Source organism: Enhydra lutris, unplaced genomic scaffold (assembly GCF_002288905.1).
Source record: "Enhydra lutris kenyoni isolate GAN:26980312 unplaced genomic scaffold, ASM228890v2 scaffoldscaffold6, whole genome shotgun sequence".
In the NCBI taxonomy this organism is placed as follows: Eukaryota; Metazoa; Chordata; class Mammalia; order Carnivora; family Mustelidae; genus Enhydra; species Enhydra lutris.
Window position 1 is genome coordinate 47404217 of NW_019154090.1, and position 18636 is coordinate 47422852.

General features: G+C 51.8%; 1 protein-coding gene across 1 annotated transcript; it reads right to left on the bottom strand.

Moving 5' to 3' along the window:
• Window positions 1–14647: 14647 nt before the first annotated feature.
• Window positions 14648–17158, bottom strand: LOC111141834 (forkhead box A2). The gene is made up of 2 exons (XM_022494667.1): window positions 17072–17158; window positions 14648–16067 (listed from the first exon to the last, which is right to left on the bottom strand). The coding sequence occupies exons 1-2, from the start codon at window positions 17156–17158 to the stop codon at window positions 14763–14765; spliced, it is 1392 nt and encodes a 463-aa protein (XP_022350375.1). The 3' UTR covers window positions 14648–14762.
• Between the last annotated feature and the right edge of the window lie 1478 nt (window positions 17159–18636).

Consider the following 18636-nt stretch of genomic DNA (forward strand, 5'->3'; position numbering starts at 1 on the left):
GATGGTTACATTCTCATACTGGGCACCAGAGGGAAGGTCACATGCTTTACATCCATGGCAATTAGTTCCCTTTTTAAAATGGAAAATGTCATTAAGTTCTTGAATAATTCAAGAGTAGAGGTCACAATACAGTGTCCCTTTTGGGGGTCTTTATGGTGCAAATGGCAAAACAAGGCGATCCTATCAGTAAGAGTAGATCTAAGGTTTACAATGTAGCTCTATTTAGTGTGACAGGAAAATTAAATTACAGGAGGCACTCATTCATTGTCACCCGTTAACAGGCTTGGGAAAATTGTGGATCCCTGGGGGCAAATCACTGACAACGTTGGAGGCTAATAAAAATATTTCATTTTAATTGGCTGCTGTTTCCTTTGCTTGATTTTGAAAATAACAAACATAAACATGCCCCCCACGACTCTCCTTGGAAATGGGATCCTGAATCTCCAAAACACGACCACAACTTATGGGTAGATTTAAAACTCTGGGGAACATGGGTTGTTTACTCAGCCATGGTTTAGCTAGTCTTGATCCAGGGCTTCCGGGAAAAGAAATAAAGGGGCAAGTTTCAAATAAAAATTGGCTTCCGCTACTCCCCACCCCTCCCCTACCAGGGTTCGTGGGACTGGACTTACTGCGTTTCAGGAACAGGGTCTGCCCCTCAAATCTACAAGGATTGAGGAGGAATCCAGGAGGGAGGACAAAGTGACGCGGAGGCCACCAGTTGTCTCCCCTCCCCTGGGGACAAAAAGTCAGACCGCCTTTGGCGATCCCCGGCCTGACCACGCTTGGGTGTTCGAACTGGGGAAAGCGCAGGCTGCGGGGCGAAATGAACATCCTTGGGGTCATCAAATGAGACAGAAGTTTTTCCAAGTCCACGCCAGCACATCCAAGTCGTTGCTGGCATCCCCAGCCTCCCCACAGACCCAATTAATACTGCTGGGTCTGGCTGCCTGGGTCCTGCTCCCACCCCAGCTGGGTCTCGGGGGCCACCCTTGACCCCAAGCCGGGTTCACGCAGAGCGCCGCCGGCGGTTCCACCTGCACGTCCTGCCGCGCCGCGCGGGCCGTGCGGGCTCTCTCCGAATGTGGCCGCACTTGGCACCTGCTGGAGAGCGGCGGGCGCGCTGGTTTTCTCCCAGGCTGCAGGGAGATGGGGGAGGGGCGGGAGAGGAATAAAGTTTGCAGGCTACTTGGGGTGGGATTGGCCCCATCTGGTGGGTTGGCCACTTAGGGTTTGTTCCCTGCACTTTAGAACTTGGAAAAAGGCAACGCTGACCCGCCCCCGCTCCTTCTCCCCACCGCCTATTGCTTTTTAGATCTCTTTCTCTTCTAAAAAATAGATTTTTGACACTTCCCTTTTTCGGCCTCCTCCTCCAAGACCCTGGGAAGTCCTGCGTTAACGAAGTGAGCACCGAGAGGGGGGCGAAGCAAAGCGCCACCTTTCCAGGTTCCAGGCTTCCCAGACGTGGGAAAGCCCGCCCGAAGCACGAGGAGGCTCCCGGGGCTTTGCCGGCTGTTCCGCGAACCCAGCGGTCTGGCAGTCCCGGCTGCGCAGACCCGGGGGTGCGGCCGGGAGCCCCAGCACCGCCGCTCGCTATCCTTCCGGACCCGCGCCGCCCGGGTCAGGAGCGCACAGATTGGTTGGCTTCCGCCGGGCAGCGGCACAAGGTTTCCCCGCCGCTCACTAGCGGCAAAACCGTGCCCGACAGCCTATGGCTTGGGGCTCATTTCGGAATTGAGGAAAGAGGGTGCCGCTCGGTTTCTGAAGCACTCCCGACTTTAGTTAACACTAAGTAAAGGGAGACAATTTTTAAGAAAAAGTTCTATTCCAACGTGGTTGATGCCTAGGACGAACGATTGATGCCTGAGCCTCAATGTATTTCTAAGAGAAAGAATAAATTTCATAACTGCGGGGGAGTGGCGGGTGGGAGACGGAGGGGAGCAATTTAGGGTTTTTCATTTTCTAAACGCTTCAATTTAAGCAAACACTTGGGGGCTCCAGGCCGCTGTAATTCCAAAGACAATTTTCCCGGTTTTAATTTGATTTGCATTTTTCAACTTTGATAATATTCAATTTCATGGCTGAATACACATGTAAACACTGTTAGGTCGTGTTTTCGCCCCTTGCACCAAACAGAATATCGCTTATTTCAGAGAGCCATAGGAGGTTACAACCTGTGTCCCAATATCCGCGAGTTTCTCCTGAATTATTTTTCAAAACTTAGCATGGCTTTGCCTGGGCTCCAGAGAAGGTGGACTATTACAAAATATCTAAACTACTCCCCAGGTGAGGGGAGATCTGCACAAACATTGCAAAAGGAAAGAGGTAAATAGAACAGATTCCTCTTCTACATAGAATCTAGTCCATTTTTACTTGGAGACATTTAAAAATATACTTTATTCACGGGCTTAATCCAAAAATGATCAATGTATTTGCTACCCCAGAAATATTTTCAGTGTAAATTTCATAGCTAGAAAGACAAAGCTTGAGAAATACAAAGAAATCATCATTGAAAGGAGAGATTTAATTAACATCATTGAGCTATTTTATAAAGCATAAAATTCAGAGACAAATATGAAGTGAAATTAGGTAATTAGCTTTAGTCATAGCCAAGCTGGTATTTAACAAAATAGCACTATCAATAACAATGAAGCTAGAATGCTGTGAGCTGCATGTGAACAGCTACACCCAAGACCGTAACACAAGTGGTCGAGGACAGGGCACTCAGTTATTCTTCCCTTTTTTGAGGACACAGCATAGACTGTACATGATGCAGAGAAATAGTTGAGTCTTGTCAAATATGCAGATGGTTTGGCACATAATAAATAAATCAAAACCCCAAGTGTATTTTAATCTCCTTCACAAAACTGTACTAGGAAAACGGAAGGGGTTCAAAGAAATGGCATACGTTATTGCTTTGTAACTTATATAATAAAATAGCAATTATTTGCGAAATATCCCTCATTAAAAAAATATTTGCTTATTGTGCATTATTGTGGAACACTCGATATTGTGAAATATATCTCTATCTGAAGTCCTAAGAATTTACCCATTACAATATCTATTTTCGTTTGTTTTGTTTTGTTTTGTTTTTTCCCTAAAAGTGGATGTCTCATGGACAAGATTGGGAACTTAAAAAAATAAAAGATATTAGAGTTGGCATCTTGGGAAGAATAAAACCAGGTATTAGATCTGTAAGACTTTTAAGAAGCTTTCTGCTGGAGGCTGGCTGATATTGAAGAACTGTATGTGAAGTTGAAGTGATCTAAACTGAAATGATTTTTTTCATGTGAAAGGAATTTAAACAAACAAAAAGGAATTCCATTTGAAATAGGACCAACTTGGAAAAAGAAAGTTCCTTAATTTTTAAGAACACATTCGTTGCAGGCTGATTGTGTCTAACACCTTCAGAGAAACTGTGCTTTATTTATCTTTTGATTCCTTTTTCTAAGAATTATTGAATTTTAAATGGTCATTGTTTAGGATTTGCACTAATCTTTTATATTGTGATGACTGGCAATTATGTCTTTCTATTTATTGATGGCAGAGTGTGCACGTTCAGCACAATCACTTCAGAGCAAACCTGTTCCTACAGATAGAGCTAAATGAAGGGGACCTAATTAAAACAAATGGTCTATTCAGAGAATTGCAGATTGTGGACAATAGGAAGCATCTTTGTCTTTTGCTACTAGTAATTGAGGAGTAAATGGGGATCTTGCTAAGAACCTCAAAAGTTTGATCATGGGAGTAAGTTTGCCAATTTAATTTGCCTTTATCCCTGAAGAGATCTGTATCCTGGACCCTGCTGTCCAGTGCAGCCTTGCAGACGGGGAATCCGCCCCTCAACCCCCAACTTTGTTCAGCTGGGTCTGAGCTGCACCGGGCTTTATCAAAGACAACCCAGACCTCGGGAAGCACTGAGGGTGGGGTAAGGGAGGCCAAGGAGGAACAGCCCAAGGAAGTCCCTGGCAAATATTTTAGCCAGATGGGAACTTTCAGAGGTGGCAGCATGAGGAACCCAAAGGCACAACCCTTTCTCAAGAGCTTTCCCTACAGATTTAGGAACGTGGGAGGCTATGTCCTTTGGGAGAGATGTGAGTTCTTGCAGGATATGTATAGCCCCACCACCCTGAAAGACCCAGACACTGGGGGTGGGGAGAGAAGCTAGCTGGGGGTGTTTGTTATAAAGGGACAGTGGTCTGACTATCCTTTCCTGATTAACAAGAGTCTGTGGGACGGGAGGAGTGTGTGTGCGTGTGTGTGTGTGCGTGCGTGTGCGCGCACGCGCGCACACACGCACAGGAGCTCGATGCATGGCGCAGGCGCCTATTTGAGACAGAGAGAGGAAAAAGAGAGGGATTCAGCTGACGTAAGGAAGAAATCCCGCAGTTACTTTTAGTTGTTTACTGAGCAAGGACAAAATCTAAACAGCGCTTTCCACAATCAATGAAGGGATCGCCTCGGGTTCCAGAGTTGAGCTCCCTAAATGAGTCTGGCATTCTGATAACTGCAGGTTAGCACCTGAGATCAGCTCCTTCCCACAGCTCGATGCTGGCACGAGATAGGGAAGCATCTTGTTCCTGAGCTCTGGGAAGGGAGAGGCGAGAGGGGGATTTAATTGTTTGGCTGGGTGAATCGAAATGTCCTTTTAAAGCAAAGAAATCAAGAGAGATTGGCCTTTAATTGGCAAACTGCTGGTGGGAGGGGAGTAGTCATTAAATGGAGGGTGGACAAAATACAGATTGGATGTCTGCTCCCTGCGTGTCCCCATAAACAGCCAGAAGATTGCATTCGCCCCTTTTCAGGCAGTCCTTAGGAGGCTCAGCGCTCAACCTGACTGAGCGACTGTCATTCTGGATGCAGTCTCCCCACCTCAACCTAACACCGCAAGTATCCAGTTTGGAGTGGAACATGGTTTAATCTAGAACTAATGCACTTCCCAGAGTGGGTTATTCCCTTGCCCTAGACATCATTGTGTGTGGCACTGGCCCTAGAATCCAGTTGTCCAGAGCCTCCCCTCAAATCCCAAAATGGAAGATGATAATAAGTCTGCAGGAAACCGCACCCCATTAAAAACCCTGGAAACCCAGGGGCCTTATCTTCCAGTAAGCTGAAAAGAAAAAAGGAGACCTTTATTCCAAGCCTGTTTTCAGGAGGACCCTGTTCATTTTGTACCGTGTTCTCAGGGCCTACAGCCAGCAAGTGTCAGCCACCAGTTCCTACACCCGTGGGCCCACGTACAGCTGCTGCGTGGACACTCTCTTCTCCCAGAGTGCTGGGCCACATCCCATCCTCCCTCTGTGATGGAAGCAGGCCAGTCCTCCTGGACCAACATCCTGTTCAGGGGCAAACCTCTGAGGCCCCTGTTTACCCGGATCTGCATTTGTATATATGTGAGGGGGAGGCAAACTCTGGGGGCTGGGGCCTTGCTCTTCCTGCAGCTGGGGCAGGGGCTGGGACAGCACATGGAAGCCCCCCTGTGGGTGGTGCATGCATTCCAGCTGTGCTGTCACCTGTGCCATCAGGCCACCAGGTGTGGGTCAGGGGGAGGTCAGAGGCAAGAGTCTTTCATAGCATTCCTGGCCTCTACTCCAGAATCCCCAGTAAGGAATACCACTGGCAGGCTATATCTCAAGAAATAATTTGGCTCTATGCATTGTTTAAGCCCATGTCAGGTTGTTTTTTCTGCCCCTGACTTTTTTTTTTTTTTCTCTTCCCTGGCATTTTCTCTTTCTGATCACACCATAGAGGCCACCTAGCTGCCGATTCCCACCCTCCACCCTGCCCCCCCACCCCCACCGTCTCCACCCCTCCAGCCAAGCCCTCGCAGCTTCAGTGAGGTCCAGTCTTGATTGAACCTCTGGCCGCTTTGAGAAACCATGGTCACAGAGGAATACTGTGTTGCTCTGAGAGAGAAAATAAGAATCCAGCCTGATCCCAGACATAATGCATCCTAATCCCTTCTAGGACAGCAGGTGGAGTCTCTGCCATCCTAGCAAGGAGGACCCAGACCTCATTCTTCTGGAGATCTTCCTGTTTCTTTCCAGCTTTCTCCTAACGTTTCAGCCTTCCCCTCTACCAACAGCAGCTCACTGTATTCTAGAGAAGGCAGGTTTCCTACTACAATGGAATCAGAGAGTTCTGTGCCCAGGGTCAGAGGAGGCCACTAGAAGTTAAAAGAATATAAAGTTGCAAGACTTGAGTTCAATGCTGAGCTCTGAAGTTGGAACAGGTTCCCTAGCTTCTCTAAGCCCCAGATCCATTACCCATAACTTCTGGAATCTACTGGTGGGGCATGGGAAAACTTAAATGAGGTCATGTTCATGAAGACACCTTGCCCAGTGTCTGGCACAGGGGTGAGAGTACTCATTGGTGGTTGAAGTGAATACAATTGTGATAAAGAAAAGAGAGGGGGGATGCTTGGTGGGTGGTGAGAGCTGAGAAACATTAAGAAGGTAAGATGAAGGGCACAAGTTTTGCCAAGAAGTTGACTCACTTTTCAGCATAGAGGGTGAATTTTCTCAGCTAACAAGCAGCTGATGTTACAACTTCTTTTGTTTGTGAATGGCTCAGTTTAACATAATTCAGAGTTGCTGGCCAAAGGAAAATACATAATGGGTTAGTCTTTTTTGTTTTAAATTTCTTGGGGTTTTAGAAGACAAAGCTTAAGCTTGAGCGGAGGGTTGTGTGTATTATACCAAGGAGTCCACATGTTGACATCCTGATTTCTTTGCTAAAGGTGCCTCCGGCCTCCATACAGAACTCCCTGTGACCCAGGTCCTGCCCTAGCTAACACAAGTACCCTGTTCCATCATGGAAATGACATATAAGCATCCTCTGCCCTTTCCAGTTCTCCAGCCACCCACGGCCTGCTTTAAGTCCTCTCAAGCCTTCTCCTCCAAACACTTCTCAATATTATGTGTCCACTTCCAAGTAATGTGCTTTTAACAACTATGTCTTCAGATTAGCAATGTGTGTTCTTTTTTACGTGAGCAAAAATTTCCCAACAAAATTCATTATATAATTATGTCTGCTTTGTGAAAGAAGAAGGGATAATGGATTGAGATCATCTTTCTAATGAGATAACAAGTTGAAAATCACATGCACACAGTCCTGTTTTGATTTGCTGGGGTCATTACCAACCCTGGTCCAAAAACATCCCTGCTTATTCTTGAACCCTGTGGCTTTATTCTTTTCAGATAAATGAAACAATAGAAAAGCTGATTTACCTATGCAGGAAGTCTAGTCCTCAATCATTTAAGCAAGCCTAAGCAGAATCCTTTCTTTAAAGAGAAATGAACCACAGCAAACAATTTCCCATTCTGAAGTTCTAATGGCAAGAAATACTCCAGTATTTCTATCTCACACATGTTGGTGATGCTGAAATCTTCCCTCTCCGTTTATTTGATGTGTTAAATTTAAATAAATATGATGATGCTGGTATGGTGTCCTGACATCAGAGAGAACGTTCCTGCCTCTAATTAGCTTCAAGAGGGGGGTAAACCCCAGGCCCTTATTGCAATGAGAATGTGAGACCTCTAGTTTTGCATGAATGAAAACAACTTAATTTGTGTTGCTTCTTTTAGCAATCCAGCTCTCAGTTGTGTTATCTGACAGTAAAATATCGTCCCTTCTTTGGTGTTGGGGGGGGTAACATAAGAAAAGGAGGAGGAGGAAAAGAAAGAGGAGGATGAGAAGGGGAAGAAGTGGAAGGGGAAGAGGAAGATGGGAGAAGTGTAAAGAGTAAGTTGTCAAAGCATTTTAATGGGAACCTGTTGAGGAGGACCAAGGCATGTGTGACTAGTCCAGGTCTTTCTGGCAGTGAGCTCAGAGCTCTGAGGAACACCCACCCACTGATGTGAAAAACAAGCAAACTATTGTGACGATATGCTTGTAAAACACCCCTGCTCTCTCTACCTGAGCAGGAGATGGACTTCGGTGGCAGCTTCTGCAGAGGATATACAAAGAATCCGGAATGAGCCCCTGGGTGCAGGGCCTGAGGGGGAAGGGAGAATAGGAATCACCTCCAATCTGGCAATAGGGACCACGATGGAATGACAGCTTGTAAAATAAGCCTCCATCAGTCTCCCAGGAGACAGCCGGCCTCAACTTGGGTGTTCCCCGCTTGTTAGCCTCAATCATAATTGGTCTCTCCTCCCATCCCACGTTGTTGGTTTTCTGTGTGTGGCTTTTGGTGTGAGCGTGTTAGGTCATCAACAAATACAATGGCGGGGGGGGGGACGAGGGGGGACACACATGATTGTTTTAAAGAAGAAAGGAGAAAAAGGATAAGAGAGTGGGCAGGAAGGCTGCGAACAGAATGGGGAAGATGCCCCAGGATTTAGGCTTCCGAGGCAACCTCTGGAGAGCTCTGGGGTGGGGAGCTCCCTGGGAGTTTTGACAAAGGGAGAAGAAGCCCCCTGGAGGTGGGGACCCCGCTGAGCTCCATTGGGGATGAGCATCTATTCTGTGCAATTTTTGTTTGCTTGTCTCTGGAGGTGACTGCAACACCCTGCCCATATCCGGCGAATCTCATCAAAAAGGAGTTTTTCAAAAAGACCCAATGGTTGCGGCATGCCCTAGGAAGGATGTAGTCTGAAGCCGGGGGCCTAAAGCTCAGCCCCAGGCCCTCCAGGGGCAAGCAGGCACACAGGCATGTTTCAGTCACCCTTTCTCCATCTATTTCTTTTTAAAGTTTCTCCCACTCTCCTCATGATTTTTTTTTTTTTTTTCCTCTCTCCATCCCTCATGTTTCTCCTCTTCTCAGAGGAAAACTCATCCTGGGCAGGGGGCTATGAGAAATTTGTGATCTGAACTCTGTAAAGCTGAAAATGGTGAAGATACAGCACATTGGTTTTGCTCAAAGGGGCCATGGAAGGTTCTGAGAGCCTCAGATATTTCGTTACCATAAGAATAACTTTGGACAGGGGTAGGGAGCAGCAGAAATGTAATGAAAATCAAGTCGCAACTTTGGGGAAGTTTTTTCTTGTGTTTGTGTTTCTGTTTTAATTTTGCTCCATCAACCCTTGGCAGGCTGGGGTTGCCATGGTGCTGTGGCCAAGGCTGGTTTCCACAGTGTCCCTGACCCAGCAAAGGCATTTGGGGTCTCAAATCTTGCTCTTCTGCTACAGCAGGGACAGCAAATTGGGGGTGGTGGTTCTGAGGTGTGTGTGTGGTGGGGGGGGCTTTTCTATGCTGCAGGACTTGGTGCCTACAAGTCTGTGGGCATTAGCTGGTATAGACTGTCCTGCAATGTCCAGTCCCATGGTGGGTGGGTGACTGCGAGAATGTTCCCTGTCCTATCGCCTCCGGCAGGGTGAAGATTCACAGCCAGAAAAAGCCCGGCCGCTTCCTATGGATGGTTCTGGTTTATACACTCAGGACGACGTCTCTGCGCACCTCACCTTCAAAGCCCGCAGTACCTCCAGACCCCACGCTTAGGAGAATGCGCTGCCCCTGAGAAAACCAGTTACCCCGAGGTACCTCCAGGTACCTTCTTGAACAAACACCTGTCCTATGCCCTATTAAGCCTCATCTCTTGCTTCTCCCCACCCCAATCCTACATTAAAAGGCCCCCCCCAAAGCACTGAGGACCGGCTTTTCTTTATAAAGCCGGGGGAGAAGGCAGGCGATAAAGATCAGGCGTTTAAATTGGCCATTTGGAAGATTACATCTCTTCAGCGACGGTCTTTCTTTCAAAACTCGCACTGAATTGAGGGCCGCGGCTACTCCGCACCCGGCTCTCAAAGGCCGGACACCTTTTCATTCGGCCGTGAGTGGGCTGGGCTGGGTGACCTGGAGCCATCAAAGGCCCGAGGGAAGGCCGTTAGGCGACACTCGTCTAATGACAAGTAATTGACGGATTCGAGGCCGCGCATTACCAGCAGAACGGGGAAGCATTAATTATTTAAAAACGATTAGTCTAGCCGTATGTCCTGCAGGCGTTCCATCTTGTTTAGGGAAGATAACCGTCTCGAGCCGGAACCCGGGCTTTGGAGCTCGGCGGGCGCTCTCTCCAGCCCGCCGCGGGTGAGGTGGACAAAAGTGCCAGGGCAGGGGCGCCAGGGAAGGCGGGGAGGGACGCCTGTGCTCCCCACACAGAGGTGCCCACATAACTGACCCTGCCAGTCACAGGAACCTATTTCTGCCCTTTTGAGTTCGGGATCTGGTGATTCCGGGGCAGACAGGAAGAGCGCTTGTCTCTCCGCCTGGCGAAATACCTAGAAGTCTGCGCGGACTTTAAAAAAGGCCGGATGTCTAGCTCTTTAAAGCAAACACCCTAGGGGAAATGCAAATTTCAGGGGACACCTGGTAGACCCCAGAGGAAAGATACCTTTTTCAGTACCCTATGCCCTGCCCTGGGAACCCGGGTTTCCTGCAGTTTCAACTGGCAGCTTTGGAACTTTTCGCTTTTCGGAGCCGATGCCTTCCCGCCCGCGGCAGTTAAGATGCGATTGGTTCTGTTCGGCCCTCCAAAATCCCGTCCTCCCTTACCGCAGCGCGCCCCTGCGCCGGACAGCCTCTGGGAAAATGGAAATAAATGGCCTAGTGGCCTGTTTCTCTCCCCACCTCCCCACCCGGGGTCCCGCTTGTAACTCCCGAGGCTTCCGAACCTGTCTGTAGCGGTGCGCGCCTGTGCGTAAAGGGCACCGGCTGCTTCTTGGAGCAAGAACGAAAGTTGACTCCTTTCTTGGAATGGCCCTGTCCCTCCTCTGATGCCTCGCGGCGTCGACCCCCACTGCGCCCGGCTTAGGGACGTGGGGCAAACGCTTAGACCAGACTGGAACCCAAACGCGCAGGTTTTGGAGGAGGACTTCGCTACTCTCCGGCCTCTGCCCCGCAGCGATCCGGTACCAGCCCTCCATTTTCCGCTGCACCCACCCCAGACTCGGAGGCCAGAGGTGTTCCACTCCCACCCTTTCACTGTCCTTGGGAAACGTGAGGCCGTCGGATCGAATCCCCAGCCCAGAGGCGATGCAGGAGCGTGTCCTGGCTTCCACAGCTTCAGGGCCTCAAGAAACTCTGTATGCTCAGACCCCAGAGTGAGTCTGTTTGCAACTCTTCACCCCTTCATCCACCCACACGGTGCAGTCTCAGAAATCCCCGAAAAAAAAGGCCACCTCCCAAACCCCAGGTCTCTTCACCGACTTAGTTTCTCACTCCCGAACCCCCAACCCCTTGCGTTGGAGCTTTTCGAAGGTTAAGGGACTGGCTGGGGGAGGGGAGGCGCGCGGACGGGAATGGGGGGTGGCGGACGCTGCCCAGGGGACCTGGTTATGGCCCCAGAGTGGGCGCGCTCCCTACCTGCGGTGCGGCGGGCTGGCGGCGGAGCGTCCAGCGCGCGGAGGGAGGCGGCCAACTGCTCCGAGCCGAGGCATCTCCGCATTTATTTGAGCTCAAACCGAGCGACTGTTGACTTTAGCACACAAAGCAAAGATTTCACTGCCCGCTAGTTTAAAAATGAATATTTTACCAAGATATCGATCAGCGTTATAAAATTCAGTTAAGTACAATGGGATCCTAGCAAAAAAAAAAAAAAAAAAAAAAAAAAAGAATAATAAAGGAGGGGGAGGCAATATAATATCTGTGCAAATTTGCTGAAGTGTGACGTGGCATGGAAAGTTTACCCTCCTGGAATTCGGATCTAGAATGTTTTTTTCGGTTGTTTACTGACTTTGTTTATTCACAGATCACGGTTGCTTAAACCGACGCGCGGACCGCGCGGGGAAAGGGAAGAAAAAGAGAGAGAGGGAGGAAAAAAGAAACGCCGCACCCTATAATACTTAGAGTTGGGGAAAGCGGGAGGGGGACGAACTGCGAGCTAGAGAGCTTGGAGCCCGGCTGGGGGAGGGGTCCGAGGCAGGCGGGGTGGGGGCGGTGTGTGTGAAAGACACAAGAAGCGCAGAAAAGCCTCCGAAAGCGCCCCGCTCTCCGACATCCTTTTTATGTATTCGGACAGAACTATATCTTATCGGCCGGGATCAGTGGAGGGGGGAGCGCTAAGTAGTTTAAAACGACCCTCGCACAATGGGCGTGCGATACGAAACATAGCAGGTTAGGGCAGCGCTTTCAGCCTCCATTGTCCCCCACTCGGCCCCCGGCCCTGCCTCTCGGCTCCTTCGCCACGGGAGCCTTTTATGTGATAATGAAACACATTTCAGGCCGGGCTCACGACGTGTGTGTCCTTGCCAGGGGGAGAGACGGGCCTGATTGCTGGCTGCGGCCTCCGGATCCCCCCCACCCCTCCCCAATTTCTCTTCCTTGTGTTCCTGGGACAATGTGGCATGTTAAAAAGGGATTTGGAGCCTGGGCGGGGGGGGGGGGGGGGGGGTGGGGGGGGAGGGCAACCCCCCCCAAGCGCCTGGGAAGGCCAGGGCTTGAGGGTGCAGAGACCCCGCAAGGTGGCAGAGGGCGAAGGGGGGGGCTGTCTCCATGTCTCCAGAGTTGGGGCGAACCTGGGACACTCCAGGTTTGGGTGCTCAACAAGCCCAAAAATCTAGTCGCTGAAAACTGGGTCCTGGGCTGTGAAACTTTGAGGCAAAAAGTCCTGCTTCAGAAGCCTGCAGATGGTAATCGTACACCTTAAGATAGCATGGCACATCTCTAAGTCTGAGGGGACACTGGCTCCTGCCCTCATCCCACCAGATTGTAGGCCCGCACATGGCCCAGGCAAAGTCAAAACCCGGTCCCCTTTGCCCGCCCAGGCTGTGCTTTGCCTCTGGGGTAGCCAGTTCAGTCCAGTTGGCTGCCTATTTAGGGAGGCTATGCCATCTGTGGGGAGATACAGCAAGATTTGTAAGAATCTATTCTGGTCTTTCTTTATACTTTTAGATTTTTCTTTTAAGACTCACAAAACACCTCCTTATACCCTTGGCCCTGCATTCGGGACTTCCCAGCCTGGGCTAATTGACGACTGTCCAAAGGCGGGGGTGTTTGTGGAGAAGGCGGAGTAAGCAGATCTACAGACCCTGGGCTCTCACCATTGGCCAGGGTCACTTGCCAACCTCATCCCCAAATATACCTTATTTTATAAAGGAGATTTAGACCATCACCTTGAGCGATCCCTTTAAACACCAATTCCAGGAGAAATTCTGTTTCTCTGAATCACGTGCCACAGTGTGAGGAGGTGGTCCCAAAAATCTCACTGCTCTCTGGCTACAGTTAGGTCTACCAAGGCTGGGCAGAACACCTAAATGGAGGAAGGTAGCATAGGGTGGTGGAGGCTAGTGGGAGACCTGAGGCTGTAGGATCTACGCAGAGTTCCAGTTCTGTAGGAGGGTAAAGGGGTGCCAGAGAAGCAGAGATGAAAGTGGTGCACCAGGAATTTGCAAATCCAATCTGGGCTCACTGACTTGAAGGGAGGCCTAAGATTGGAAATACAGTAAAATACAGGCTTCGCCCCAGAGAAGTCAGCTTCCTGGGGCCCAAGAGACATCAACGACATTGTTCCTTCACATGACCCAGATGGGAAATTAAGATATATGTTTTCTCTCAACTTTAAAGGTAAACCTGCTTCAAACCCGGGAATGGTCCACCTTGGATCTGTGTGAGTCAGTGTGTGTAAAGATCAACTCAAAACTCCAAAAGTTATCATAAATAATATTGAGTTCTATTTAATGATGTGCTTGCTGAAGTGTTTAGGGGTAGGTGTACTGATGTCTGAAATTTACTTTGAAATGCATTTAGGTCTATGGCCATACCATGCTGAATGAGCTTGATCGCATTTGAAATACATTTAGAAAAAATAACCTGAATTAATCAATGGAGGTGCAGATAGCTGGACAGATATGTGATATAACAAGAATAGTGAAACAATAGTTGTTGGATCTGGGCAATGGGCACATGTGTGTTTTCTGTAAAATCTGTTGTACTTCAGTTTGTCTGAAAGTTTTAATAATAAAATGTTAAAACAACAACCATCATGCCCCCCCTTCACCAAAATAAAATGAAATCTCCAATCAGACAGGATCCCCTTCCCCCCACTTCTAAATAATTTCTGGACCTGTTTATTTTTCAAGTCAGGCAAAAGGAAAAAAAAATCTTGAAGATCCAAGGGGTAAAACTGGCAATAACACTTTAATATAGATTTGTGGAACTCTGGCCCTTCCAGCCAGAACACACATTTATAAGCCATAAATAAAACACGCAGAAACCATAAATTAATCAGACCCGAGACCTGGATTTCACCGTGTCAAGAATGGGAATGCATTTTTTTTTTCTTTTCTTGGTCATTTACAACAGACCCTTACATTTTTTTTTTTCCTTTTTAAACAATAGTACAACTCTGCTTCTCTGTTAAAACTACATGGTTTTACACTGAATCACTCACAAAAGTTTGTGGGTTTTTGTTTTTGTTTTTTTGTTTTTCATTTTTTAATAAAGTAAGACATCCCTGCAACAGCAGCAATGGAGGAGAAAGACAACAACAACAAAAAAATCAGAACTTGCAAATGCTTAAAGAAGCAGGTGTCTACACAGTAGTGGAAACCAGAGGCTTTTTGCTCTTTTCTTCCTCTTTTCTGTCTGTTTGTTTTGACTATTTCTCTTTTTGCCTTCCCTCCTTATGTAGAATAATAGATATCAGTGTGGCCCATCTGTTTGGGAGGGAGAGCTGCTGAGGGTAAGGGGAGGCTGCTGTCCTGGGGGTGAGGATGTAATAGATTTCTTCTCCCTTGGATCTCTCCAGCACCCCTCCCTCAAACTCTCCACCCCACTTCCTTTTTTCTTGTCCTTGTCCCAAGCTAGCCGGCTCCAGCATCTTCTTAAGAGGAGTTCATTATGGGCCTTGAATACACTCCCTGGTAGTAGGAGGTGTCTGCGGCCAGTGGCGAGGCATCCAGGCCCGCTTTGTTCGTGACCGGGCCCATGGCCAGGCTACCCGGCATAGGGGAACCGTAGCCAGGGTAGTGCATCACCTGTTCATAGGCCTTGAGGTCCATTTTGTGGGGCTGGTGGTGGTGGTGGCTGTGGTGGTGCTGCTGCTCCGAGGACAGGAGGTTGTTGATGGAGAAGGGGGGGTTGAAGGCGTAGTGGTGCTCGGGCTTAAGGTGAGCCTCCGGCGGCAGGCCCGGGTGATGGGGAGGGCCAAGCAGGTGGGCCGCAGCCTGCTGCTGCTGCCCTGGCGATGGCGCCGGCTCCGGGGGGCTCAGGGCCGCAGCCGGCGTCCCCTTCAGCTCCCCCAGGGCCCCTCGCTTGTGCTCCTGGCACGGAGAGGCGCTCGAGTGGGGCGACTCAGTGCCCGCTGGAGTCTCAGAGGCCGGCCCGGCGGCCTCCCCTAGTTGACCCTGCGAGGCCTGCGCCCCAGCGGCGGCCTTCTTGCCACTGCCCGTGGCGCCTGAGGCTTCCTTCAGGGCCAGCTGCTTCTCACACTTGAAGCGCTTCTGGCGGCGCAAGTAGCAGCCATTCTCGAACATGTTGCCCGAGTCGGGGTGCAGGGTCCAGAAGGAGCCCTTGCCGGGCTTGTCCGGCGAGCGGGGCACCTTGAGGAAGCAGTCGTTGAAAGACAGAGAGTGGCGGATAGAGTTCTGCCAGCGCTGCTGGTTCTGCCGGTAGAAGGGGAAGAGGTCCATGATCCACTGGTAGATCTCGCTCAATGTCAGCATCTTGTTGGGGCTCTGCTGGATGGCCATGGTGATGAGCGAGATGTAGGAGTAGGGCGGCTTGGCGTGCGTGTAGCTGCGCCGGTACGTCTTGGGGTCGCGCGCGCGGCTCAGGCCCGCCTGCCCGTACATGGGGCTCATGGAGTTCATGTTGGCATAGGGGGTCAGGCCGCCCATGGCCCCGGCCGCCTGTCCCCCGAGCGGGCTGAGGCTGGGACTCAGGTGCGGCCCCATGCCCGCCACACCGGCCGCCCCGGCTGAGCCACCCATGCTCGCCATGGCGCCCGCCCCGGGGGACATGCCGGCCAGGGACGGGCTCATGCCCGCGCCCACGTACGAGGACATGTTCATGGAGCCGGCGCTCATGTTGCCGGAGCCGCTGCCCATGGCGGCCGCGGACATGCTCATGTAAGTGTTCATACCGTTCATCCCCAGGCCGGCGTTCATGTTGCTCACGGAGGAGTAGCCCTGCGGACAGAGCCCGGGGAGGGAGGCGCACAGGGTTAGCATCGAAACTAGAGCGTGCCCTGACCTCCCACCGACCGGGCTAGCCCAGGCCCCAGCCTGCGAGGAGGCCTCTGGGGAGTCCTTCCCTCGGCCGGCCCCCTGGGCCCCGGACAACGAGTCCGTTTCACCCGGAGAAAGCCGGGATCGCCCTGGAGGAGTTGGCCAGCAGGTTGCTGCTGTTTGCATGTGGCTGGATCCTAGCCCTTCTGCCCCTTGCTCAGATTCTAAAGCAAGGGTCCCCCGGAGCTCCCCTAGATCAGGCACCCCAAATGCATCTCCTTTCCTCAACTCTCAGGCCAGCATACCGAATCCGCGCCGCGGCCTCGGTCGCCGCCTCCGACCCTAGTGAACAACCTGTGGGTCACAGCCTAGGGCGGGCGCCCAGCAGCCTCAAGCGGAGATTGTCCCAGGCTCCTCCGTTCATCCTTCCTCTTGGGACCCCATCCTTGGCCCCAGGGGAACCAAAACCCAGCGCCTGCGCAGAGTCTGGGGCCAGCTGGAGGCACTGAGTTGAGGGGCAGGGAGGAGACCGAGAACACGCGGCTGGGCTTTGTAGCCACAAACTTTCCTTCTCTTTGTCTCTAGTCTTTGAATCTGCCTCTACCTCAGCCCCCAACTCCTACCCACCTTCTCTCCAGCTCCCCACCCCCTCGCCGGCCGACCTCCCACCCCTCCCCAGCCGCGCGCTGCCAAACATAACTCTGTTAGGATAGTGCGTGGCTCGGCCACGAAGAGGATTTGGAGGCGCCGCAAGTCAATATTTGATCACAAAGTTAATATTATCTCAAGGCTAACAGTGTGTCGTATAAAAAAGAGACCCATTTGAGTCGAAGGAGGGTGGAAAAGGCGGCTGCCCAGAGCGGCTGGGGGTGGGGGGCGGGTGCCGGCGAGGGAAACGGTCCTGAGGTTGGGGAACAGTGCGAACGCCACCACCCCACTTCCCCCAGGAAAAGGCGAGTGCCTACCTCCGGCTCGGCATAGTAGCTGCTCCAGTCGGACGGCTCGTGCCCTTCCATCTTCACCGCTCCCAGCATACTGGAAGCCGAGTGCATGGCAGTTTAAAATTTAACAGCCACAACAAACGACCAGCAATCACCCCCCACCCCCACCCTCTTAAAAAAAAAAAAAAAAAAAAGTCAGCCAAGGCACCGTCCCCTCCCTCCCTCTCTCGCACTCCCTCTCTCCCGTTCCACTCCCTCTCTTTCCCTTGGCCGGCCGGAGGCGGTAGTTGGAACAGGCGGGAGGGGTCAGTCACGGGAGGAGGGGGCCAAGGAAGGGAGGAGGCCCGGACCCGAGCCCCGCTGTAGGGAGCGCCCGCCTCAGCTGCCGCCGCGTTTTCGGGCTGCCGGGCGGAGGCCGAGGTTGGCAGTGCTAGCTGCCCGGAGGCGGCGGGAAGTGCGCGGCGCGGGGGCGGGTGGGGGGGTGGAGAGAGGGAGGAGGAGGAGGAGGAGAGGAGGAGGAGGAGGTGGAGAAGGAGGAGGAGGAGAGGAGGAGGAGGTGTGGACCGCGGAGCGGACAAGTGCCGCAGTGACGTGGGCGGCTGGTGATATAGCGCGGCGCGCTGGCGCGGGCCTCCAATCCCCAGACCCGGGGCAGCCCATTTGAATAATCAGCTCACACCTAGGTGAGAGGGAGCCTCGGCAGGCGCCCGGCACCTGCCCCTCGGCGCCCGGCGCCCGCCCCACTGCCGCCGCGCCCCGCACCGGTACCAGGCCAGGCGAGCGGGGCGAGTGGGCGCGCAGGCTCCCTGCTCCAGCCCCCATTCCCCCCCGCGCGCGCGGGGAGTGCCCGTGGGAGGAGGGACCTGGGAGGAAGCCACCCCAGTAGCGGCCCAAGGCTCTGCCCCCCCCGCCAGGTCCCATAGCGCCCGGCGCCTGGTGCGCCTGTCGGAGGGCAAGCCCGGCCTCAGCGCCCGGTTGCCCCTGCGCAGAGCCTTAGAAACGCCGCATTTACTCATCCCAGGTTTCTTCGCTCTCAGTGCTCATTCCCTGTCAAAACGACAAGACGGTGACAGAGCCAATTTGTAAAGCGCTGTCGTATTTAGAAAAACTGTGTACACACCTTGAACTCGCCTGCCGCTGCTCCTGGGACGCCCCTCCCTGTTACAGTTAAGACCCAGAGCGGCTCCGGAAGGCGTGCGGGGCGCGCCTAGTCCGGCCGCCGTGGCTTTCTCCTCTTCCGAGCCCAGCCTCCCGCGACAGGCAGGGGAGTGGCTGTCGGGCAAGAGCACTGTCCGATCGCCGAGCGCGGGGCGCGCACGGCCCCGCCAGCTGCAGTCGACGGTTGGGAGACTGCTATTTGTCTCTGACATTCAGGACGCCGTGTTTCAAGGTTACTTTGCAGTCACAACCGAGGTGCCCACAGCATTTCGTAACTAAAACAAACAGGGCAGGAGGTGGGGGGTGAGGCGGGAGGAGAGAGGGGAATAAAGGAATCAATAATGGGACACATGGAATTTACTTCAGGAGGGTCTCTGCTCTCTGCTTTCTTGAGGGGCTCTTCTATAAGAATTAGAAGCCCCGCAACCATA